The sequence below is a fragment of the Nanorana parkeri genome, unplaced genomic scaffold (genome assembly GCF_000935625.1).
Source record: "Nanorana parkeri isolate BGI_ZX_2015 unplaced genomic scaffold, ASM93562v1 scaffold4722, whole genome shotgun sequence".
Lineage (NCBI taxonomy): Eukaryota > Metazoa > Chordata > Amphibia > Anura > Dicroglossidae > Nanorana > Nanorana parkeri.
The window spans coordinates 1-10596 of record NW_017310984.1 but is presented as its reverse complement, the minus strand read 5'-3'; the positions used below and the strand labels follow the sequence as shown (position 1 = coordinate 10596).

Below are 10596 nucleotides of genomic sequence, written 5' to 3'. Positions count from 1 at the left end.
ATAGAGAGATACAAAGTAACATTGTTTATAAACATTGATCTCTGTTTTGTTCATCTTCACCCGGTAACGGGTGTGTGCACTGATCGGGTCTTTCCTGCCCGTGCGTGCCCGCTAGGGGGCGCGCGCGAGCAGAAAAAAATTGCCGTCTGGAGACGGCAACCCGCAGATGCTGCAGTGCCGTCCGTCCGTTTTTCTACTACGGGCGGACGGCAAGAGGTTAAAGGAGAACTATGAGGGGGGAGGGGGGGTGCTTTTCACTCACCTCATAGTTCTAGCCGACCTGTGACAATGAGACTGTCACAGGTCGGCTCAGTAGATCGGGAAGTGAGGGAACACATACCGTCGCTCGCTCACTTCTCGATCTATCCCTGCCGAGAGTGGTGACTGTCACTCAGGGATTCCCCCCCTCCCCTGTCCGATCTTCCGGCGCTGAGTGGCGGAACGGACGGGGCAGGTACAGTTGGCTCTGGATAGGCAGAGCCAGCTGGGTGGATCTCGACAGCGATGTCACCTCTCTGATAATTGGATGCTGATGGATTGTGACATTAGTAGACAGGTGACACAGGAAGTTGCAAAGATGCGGTAGGAGATGTTGGGGTCACCCTCCCGTGTGGCGGGGGTGTGTGTTTTATAGTCTGGCCAGAGCTTCACCTTAATATGTTTGTGTTATCACACGCGTGTTTGTTTTGTAATATTCCCACACTGAGGTCATGGTCTCCATGGTGGAGGTCACATGCGGCTGCAATGTTCTGTGATGTTGAAGACGTTTCATCCGAATGTGTCCAGAAGCCGTGTTATTGATGAGCCCTCAGAGGGGGAAACAGTTGTTGGGGATAACATTGCTTTTCCTTTTCCCTTTATACAGCTGGAAGCCGAAGCCGTTCACCGGGCGATCACTATCGCTAATAGGGTGAGAACTGTGACCCGTGTGCTGTGATCCGTGTGCTGTGTGCTGTGACCTGTGTGATATGACCTGTGTGATATGACCTGTGTGCTGTGACCTGTGTGATATGACCTGTGTGCGGTCACCTGCATGCTTTGACCTGTGTCCTATGAACCATGTTCTGTGACCTGTGTGCGGTGACCCGTGTGCTATGTCCCGTGTTCTGTGACCTGCGTGCTTTGACCTGTGTCCCGTGTGCTGTTACTTTTTGTGCTTTGACCTGTGTGCTGTGTCCCGTGTGCTGTGACCTGTGTACTGTTACTTTTTGTGCTATGTCCCGTGTACTGTGTGCTGTGTCCCGTGTGCTGTGACCTGGGTACTGTTACTTTTTGTGCTATGACCTGTGTGCTGTGACTCATGTTCTGTGCCCCGTGTGTTGTGAGCTGTGTGGTGACTCATGTTCTGTGTCCCGTGTGCGGTGACCCGTTACCTAAACCCCTGAGGACATTGTGATGTGTGGTGGTCTGTGTCCTGTACATTGCTCCTTTGGTACAATCGGCCATATTAACGGTTTCATCCTCTTCAGCCAATCAGATTCTCCCTTTTCTCTGCCCGTTCTGCACGGCGCACGTGTCTGTTGGAATGGAATCGTTGTCCTTTCTTTAGACTGATTCAGATGTCTGTGGATGTTACCGATCATTATGAAGTCATTCCCAAACCAGAGTCAGGAAACGTATATATGGGGCACATGTGTGAATATGACCCCCTGGTGATCCCGCCAGTAACACGCTTCCTGTCCGAGGGTGACAACACCCTTTATCTATGGAGGAGCAGCGTGTAACTCTCGAGGTCAATCACTATAAAGTGCAACAATTTCTTCTGGCTTTATACATTGCTGGAGGCGGAGACTCTCCAGATTGACAGGTCCTGTTTTCTCCGTGGTGCGCAGGGTGTTCTCCGCGGTGCGCAGGGTGTTCTCCGCGGTGCGCAGGGTGTTCTCCGTGGTGTCATGTGAGAACACCCTGCGCACCATGGAGAACACCCTTCACACCACGGAGAACACACTGCGCACCGCGGAGAACACCCTACCCACCACGGGGAACACCACACCACGGAGAACACCCTTCACACCACGGAGAACACCCTTCACACCACGGAGAACACACTGCGCACCGCGGAGAACACCCTACCCACCACGGAGAACACCACACCACGGAGAACACCCTGCACACCATGGAGAACACCCTGCACACCACGGAGAACACCCTGCACACCACGGAGAACACCCTACCCACCACGGAGAACACCCTACACACCATGGAGAACACCACACCATGGAGAACACCCTACCCACCACGGAGAACACCCTACCCACCACGGAGAACACCCTACACACCATGGAGAACACCACACCATGGAGAACACCCTGCACACCACGGAGAACACCCTACACACCATGGAGAACATCCTACCCACCACGGAGAACACCCTACCCACCACGGAGAACATCCTACCCACCATGGAGAACACCCTACCCACCATGTAGAACACTCTACGCACCATGGAGAACATCCTACCCACCATGGAGAACACCCTACCCACCATGGAGAACACCCTGCACACCATGGAGAACACCCTACCCACCATGTAGAACACTCTACGCACCATGGAGAACATCCTACCCACCATGGAGAACACCCTGCACACCATGTAGAACACTCTACGCACCATGGAGAACATCCTACCCACCATGGAGAACACCCTGCACACCATGGAGAACACCCTACACACCATGGAGAACACCCTACGCACCATGGAGAACACCCTACACACCATGGAGAACATCCTACCCACCATGGAGAACACCCTGCACACCATGGAGAACACCCTACCCACCATGGAGAACACCCTGCACACCATGGAGAACACCCTACCCACCACGGAGAACACCCTACCCACCACGGAGAACACCCTCCCCACCACGGAGAACCCCCTACCCACCACGGAGAACACCCTACCCACCACGGAGAACACCCTACCCACCACGGAGAACACCCTACACACCACAGAGAACACCCTACACACCATGGAGAACACCCTGCACACCATGGAGAACACCCTACACACCATGGAGAACACCCTACCCACCATGGAGAACATTCTGCACCGTTGACCGCAGGGAGTCTTTTGGTGTCCCGGACCCGGATATGTTGTGTGCGGCCCTGTGCTGTCCTCTTGTTCTCACACTCCCGATTGCTAATTCCTGTGATGACCGAACAGAAACGTTTCCTGTAGATCTGTCTGATCCCTCAATCCAGGGACCAGCCAGTGGAGACCCCTGCCATGTCTGGTGGCACCCGGTTTCTGTGCACACTCAGTGGAGACCCCTGCCATGTCTGGTGGCACCCGGTCTCTGTGCACACTCAGTGGAGACCCCTGCCATGCCTGGTGGGACCGGTCTCCCCTGCCATGTCTGGTGGGACCGGTCTCTGTGCACACTCAGTGGAGACCCCTGCCATGTCTGGTGGGACCGGTCTCTGTGCACACTCAGTGGAGGGCTCTGCCATGTCTGGTGGGACCGGTCTCTGTGCACACTCAGTGGAGACCCCTGCCATGTCTGGTGGGACCGGTCTCTGTGCACACTCAGTGGAGACCCTGCCATGTCTGGTGGGACCCGGTCTCTGTGCACACTCAGTGGAGACCCCTGCCATGTCTGGTGGGACCGGTCTCTGTGCACACTCAGTGGACGGCTCTGGTTTGGGGATGGGTTCACGTGGCCTGTGCTTTGTTGGCTGATGGGTTGTGTTGTGTCCTTCTCAGTCTAACCAGCGTGTGTCCGGCTGTACTAATCTTGTAGCCGCCTCTCTGTCTCTGCTTCTCAGACCTTCTGCCCGGTCTACTTGGTGAACATTTCCAGTATGTCAGCAGGTGATGTCATTGCCTCTGCCAAAATGCAAGGTGAGAACCCTCAGCGGTGTGCGCATGTTCCCCGACCACTGCTGTCCAGATCCCGACCTCTGCCGGATCACACCCCATTATTATAGGCACAGCCAATCACCAGACTCATACCCAGATCACACCCAATCACCAGACTCATACCCAGATCACACCCAATCACCAGACTCATACCCAGATCACACCCAATCACCAGACTCATACCCAGATCACACACAATCACCAGACTCATACCCAGATCACAGCCAATCACCAGACTCTTATCCAGATCACAGCCAATCACCAGACTCATACCCAGATCACACCCAATCACCAGACTCATACCCAGATCATACCCAATCACCAGACTCATATGTAGATCAGAACTGTAACCATGTGACATCTGATCACCAGTGTCATAAAGAGTCCAACTAGAACATCATACAGACATGCAGCATCATACAAGATCACATTTAGTCACCAGGACCTGACCTTACCATCAGTGTCATGCAGGATCATGGCTGATTGCTGGGCTCATAGAGGATCACACCAGATCACACGTACTATATTGGCTGACACCTATAGGTCACCAGTAGGAAGGAACTGCGTTCCGTGTATGGGGATCTGACGTGAGCTCAGTGATCGGGGGCGGGTGGTTAATAATACAGATATACTATGTGTGTCCACAATCACCTCGCCCGGTAATAATGAAGAAATCCATTTTAACCTCCAGGAAAAATTGTCTACGGGGAGATCACCACCGCCCACTCCACCCTGAACGGTATCCACTACTACCACCAGGATTGGTCACATGCTGCAGCCTTCGTCACCGTCCCTCCACTCCGACTGGACCCCAACACCCCCAACTACCTCATGAGCCTGCTGGCCAAGTAAGTGCTTCCCTTAATCTACGTGGGTAAAAAGAAGGTCACTTTACAGATAATAACATTGATGATCCCCGGCGCTCGCAGGATGACAATAAATCCAGAAGTTCTATTTATAGGAGGACAATGTCACATGTGTAACTTCTGGATATGCACGGCGCCATGCGTGGACATCGCTACAAGCACCACCGATATCTCAAACACTGCTCCGAATTGTTGCATGGGGCGCAGGGGACATCTTTGTTTATATCTTTATAGATAATGTGGCAACTATTTTACATCTCTTGTGACTTCGTACCCAGAACTTTGTAACAAATTCACCGCTCTGTATCCTCAACTATCACAGCGGCTGAGAAGTCCTTCGGTGGAGCCGTCTGTTGGTGGGCAGAGAGGTTTATAGTCCATCACGCAACTTACATCCCGAATGCCTAATCACGGCCAGTAAGTTCTCTACACGTTTCTCAGACCAGCGGTCCTCTTCATCAGGAGAGCGCAGGAGATATCGATATTCTCAAGGAGACCTCCAGATAAAGCATCGTATCAATCACAAACACAACGTATAATAAAATCCTCGTCAACAACCATGAGTGCAAAGGGATCGGTTTCCAAGAATTGAAATATTTCATCTCTCCTGATGAAGTGGAGCGCTGGTCTACGCTCCACTTCTGAAGGGGAGCCACACGGTCCCCTTCATCAGGTTCATAACAACTAGACATCTAAGTAGACAAAGAGACATTTGTATTGATGGAAGTGACACTAAACCTCGGAGATAGATCTATAAAATCCATCCAAAGTCCCCTATCTCTGAGCAACAATGTCTCTTATTTGTGTATCACTCGGCTGGAGATCCTCCAATCATCTCTGACACTGTCCTTCCTTCTGGAGGGGGGGCTACGTCTGTTCCCCATGGTCCCTGTGTGTGTTGTAAAGTAGTCACCACTCCAAGCTCCGCCCCCCCGGGAAGGACTACAATCTCATGTCAGGTCCTCTTTATGGAGACATTAGGGGTCTCTAGGACCCCTAATGTCACCTGTGGACCCCAAAAGAAGCTGATGAAGCAGAGATCTGCTTCAAATGCCGTCTGGAAAAAAAATGCCGTCTGGAGACGGCAACCCGCCAATGCTGCAGTGCCGTCCGTCCGTTTTTTTACTACGGGCGGACGGCAAGTGGTTAAATTACTGATTTGTATTTAGATTGTAGTCCATCCTGGTGGGGGGGAGGAGCTTGGAGCGGTGACTACTTTACAACCTTATGGGATGTTTGTACAGAGTTCTCCATACTTATGAGTATAGTAAGGTATGGACAACCGTATCTGCTCGATGAAATGTGGTGGTTCACCTTTTTCAAGTGTGTGTCACTCATCTACACCACATCCTAAAAAACATATTGTGGGTCCCAGTCGTCGTCCCCCCAATTGATTGATCATTGATTTATTATGAGGAGCTTCTATGCTCACGGGTAGATTCTTCATTTATTTTATGTCATGAAGAATGATGAGAGTGGAACCACTCCGAGGTAGGCAGGAGCATGGCGCCCAATGCTTCTCCATGGGCAGGAACAGATGGCAGGGGGATCTCACCTCTGGAGTTGATTGAAGGTCCTCCAGACTCTGAAGTGAAAAGTCTCTTCTGGGTGGATTGAGTCTTTTTAAAGGAAATATCAGCTCGCCGTCATTGTCCCTCAAGCCAATCTCTTTATAAATGTACTGCAATGATAATGAACCGCCCGTCTCTCCTCACCAGTGACACGCTGAACGTGGTGTCCTCAGACCACAGAACGTTCACCACCAAACAGAAGGCCATGGGCAAAGAGGACTTCACCAAGATTCCACACGGAATGGGCGGAGTTCAGGACCGCATGAGTGTCATATGGGAGAAAGGCGTGGTGAGTATTCTACGGTACTCGAGTCACATCAGAAGATGAACTGAAATCTTACAGCAAGAAAATGTTTAATCCCAGCAGGAAACGGTGCCGCCCGCTCTGCGCCCACACCACAGGTCTGAGTGAGCACCTGGGCAGAGAGAACACCGGCTGCTGGGGGGGCAAAATTACCCACAATGAGGAGGAACAAGGGTAGGCCATCAGGTTTCTTAATGATGCATAGAGCAGCAATTCCCAACCTCCTGAGGTTGTTAGAGGTTCCTTCAGAGATTATTAGATGTTCCTTCAGAGATTATTAGAGGTTCCTCCAGAGATTATTAGAGGGTCTTCCAGAGATTATTAGAGGGTCTTCCAGAGATTATTAGAGGTCCCTCCTGAGATTATTAGAGGTTCCTCCAGAGGTTATTAGAGGGTCTTCCAGAGATTATTAGAGGTTCCTCCTGCGATTATTAGAGGTTCCTCCTGAGGTTATTAGAGGTTCCTCCTGAGATTATTAGAGGTTCCTCCAGAGGTTATTAGAGGTTCCTCCTGAGATTATTAGAGGTTCCTCCTGAGGTTATTAGAGGTTCCTCCTGAGATTATTAGAGGTTCCTCCAGAGGTTATTAGAGGTTCCTCCTGAGATTATTAGAGGCTCCTCCTGAGATTATTAGAGGCTCCTCCTGAGATTATTAGAGGTTCCTCCAGAGATTATTAGAGGTTCCTCCTGAGATTATTAGAGGGTCTTCCAGAGATTATTAGAGGTTCCTCCTGAGATTATTAGAGGCTCCTCCTGAGATTATTAGAGGGTCTTCCAGAGATTATTAGAGGTTCCTCCAGAGGTTATTAGAAGTTCCTCCAGAGATTATTAGAGGCTCCTCCTGACGTTGTTAGAGGTTCCTTCATCTTCTGTCTGATGGGGTCAGCACAGTAATGGAAACGGTGTCTCTTGTATTGGGGGCGTACTTCCTATTGACCACTAATGTAAGGGAATCCTTTTTACTCCCATTGACCACCAATAGTGATGAGCGGGGGCTTGATGCATTCCCAGTTTGCTGAGTTCACTCAAACTGTGAATGACACTCCCCTCCCCCTCCAGGACCAATCAGTTGTTAAACATTAAAGTCACCCCCTCTTTTGCACATGTAGCACCGAGCAATAGGTTCCCTTTATTGCCCAGCCCCCCTCCTACATCTACCTACCGTGCTTTGATGCCCACCAATCCGTTGGCCACCAGGAGTGAAGAGAAGTGCCCAGTGTAGTGGATCATGTGACTCCCAACTCTTCCTCCTATGGAGCAGTACTGGTATTTGGCATCTACCTTCCCAGCCCCAACAATGTCACATTGGGAGAGTCTTCAGCCTCATGTCAGGACAGGTGACACTCATTCATGAATTGCACTCGAAGGATTCCCGTCCAATAAATCTGCTGAGGATCAGTCTGGAATCTTCCATCTCCTTCCATCTCGGCTTTTATTTCATTGACGTTCTATGTCTCCCCCCCCCCCGCCGGCCCCGCCTCCACGTGACGATGTGTTTGTTGTGCGGCAGGTGGGAGGTAAGATGGACGAGAACAGATTCGTAGCCGTGACCAGCTCCAACGCAGCCAAGATCCACAACATGTACCCGCGTAAAGGTCGCATCATCCCCGGTGCCGATGCCGACATTGTGGTGTGGGATCCGGAGGCCGCCAGGTAAGTGGAAGCTGCGTCCAGGGTGCCGGAAGGTCCCGACCTTAAAAAAGAAGCTGAATCCCCCCAATAGGAACCCAAATATGTGAAATGGGCTTTTTAATTCCGTTGAGCCAGTTTTGCAATGCAGACAGCCCAAAGTGGCGACGACATTTCTGTTTGCTGTTCGAGCTCTACGGCTTCCGGGGGTCACCGGCTGCCCCCCGCGTGATGAAGTTCATTCGTTGCCCAATGAGAAGGGATGGAACAGAGAGGTGACGCAACTGCAAATCTGAGCCACCCTCCCGGCTGTGCAGTGTGGCAGAGATGTGTAGAGCACAACACCGGCTGAACGGAATTAGAAGTCTGTTGATATATTGCAGCGGTCTCGCGAATTCCCGTGGGATGCCGGGGAGCCTCGTTTTAGAACTGTGCCGTCCCGATACTTTGTTTACATGCTGTGGCCCCGAAGGGGAAACCCCCAACCCTTCCTCACACCATTAAGGTATCAGTGCCGAGTATTTCCTTTAGATAGTATGACAGTTACATGAAAAGTATCCGGCGTCTCTTTCTAATGTCCAGTTGAGTCCTCGGCGTAGTCCGGCTGCATATACAGTGATAATGGTCATTATTAACCCCTTGCTGACCGCGGTGTTACACCCCCTTCCTGTCCTCCTCCCCCCCCCCCTTCCTGTCCCGGCCATTGTTCAGTGTTCAGCGCTGCGGTACTTTGACTGACATTTATTCCGTCATGCAGCGCTGTACTGAAATGAATTTTATACCCTTTTTTGGGGACAGATAGAGCTTTCTTTTGGTGGTATTTAATCACCACTGGGAGGGGGCGGGTTCTATTTTTTACTATATATAGGAAAAATTACTGAACATTTTGAAAAAAAACGTTTTTTTGACATTATGTTAGGAAACATTTATTATTACCCCAATTGTTTGGTAAAATATAAAAGTCGGGGTCACGTCGGGTAAATAGACACCAAACATGTCATGCTTTAAAATTGCGCGCGCCCGCGAAATCGCAAAAAAATTGTATTCCCAAAATTGGCCATAGGTGACGCTTTAAAAGCTTTTACTGCTCATCAGTTTAGTGTCATCAGTGATTGGTGGGCCGAGAATTATTGCTCTCACTGCGACGTTCGCGGCGATATGTAACATGTGCGGCGTAATGGGCGCAATCGTCGTTTTTTGCACATATGCGCACCCGACGCATGTTTGCACGCATGTATGTAGAGGCGGGGACTTTAAAAAAAATATTTTTTTTATTCTTTTTTATGTGTAACTTTAAAAAAATTTGGGGAAACTAATTTGCTTTTCTATTTTTTTTTTTTCACTTAACTTTATTGCTATCACAGAGGGGGCTGAGAAACCCCCTTATGTGATGGCAAAAGAGGTGACAGGTCCTCTTTATGGAGACATCAAGGGTCTACAAGAACCCTAATGTCACCTAGGACCCCCCTGATGAAGCCGAGATCTGCTCCATCAGCTTCTCTCCAGCATCTGAAGCTGGAGAGTGACACGAGAATGCGGAAGTGATGTCATATACATCCCTTCCGCATTCTGACACCGGAGAGGGGACCGGAGGGAGGTCGTGAACCGACCTCCCACTGATCCCCTGTGACAGAGGCACTATGCTGGTCCCGGGCTCGCACCGGGAACAGCGGGAGGGGGGGGAGCCACTGAGGGTGGCGCACATACCGGGACCTCATACGAGCGATCCGCCGGTTTTTACATTTTGTGTCTTTCCCGCTCGTGTGCGCTGCGCACGAGTGGGCGGGACTAACAGGGCATGTATACACGGCCTGTTACATCCAGGAAGCTCCCGGATTTTACACAACGGCCGACCGGGAGGTAGTTAAACACTGAGGTCTGCAGCAAAGGGTTATATACTGTATACTGGCAGCACGTAGGGGAGTCACACACAAAGCAGCGTCCCGGCTCCCCTGCGGTCTGACAGCTCCAACCCTCTACACTGCATCCATGAACATGCTGTCGTGTCGTACTGATTGAAGACTTGTGACCTTCTCTCGTCACTTGTACAGTACTCAGGTTAAAGCATTGCCAGGTCTTTCTCTTGCCTTTGGATTTTTGGCTTTCTTCGGTCCTGTAGGCTGTTCATTGCAGGTTGTCTCTTCGTATCTTCTCTGCAGGACCATCTCTGCCAGCACCCAGGTCCAGGCTGGAGATTTCAACCCCTACGAGAACATGCGATGCCACGGAGTGCCACTGGTCACCATTAGCCACGGCCGCGTGGTGTACGAGAACGGCGTCTTCATGTGTGCCGAGGGATCTGGCTGCTTCTTCCCGATGAGGACCTACCCAGACTACCTGTATAAGAAGATGATCCAGAAAGAAAAGG

At 50.9% G+C, this 10596-nt stretch overlaps 1 protein-coding gene across 1 annotated transcript; it reads left to right on the top strand.

Moving 5' to 3' along the window:
- Window positions 1–733: 733 nt before the first annotated feature.
- LOC108804004 (dihydropyrimidinase-related protein 5-like) lies at window positions 734–10592 on the top strand (the record flags this gene model as incomplete). The annotated part of the gene is made up of 6 exons (XM_018575776.1): window positions 734–910; window positions 3766–3841; window positions 4551–4707; window positions 6444–6585; window positions 8110–8252; window positions 10388–10592. Coding segments are annotated over exons 1-6 (900 nt in total), but the record flags the coding sequence as incomplete, so codon positions are not given.
- Window positions 10593–10596: the final 4 nt, after the last annotated feature.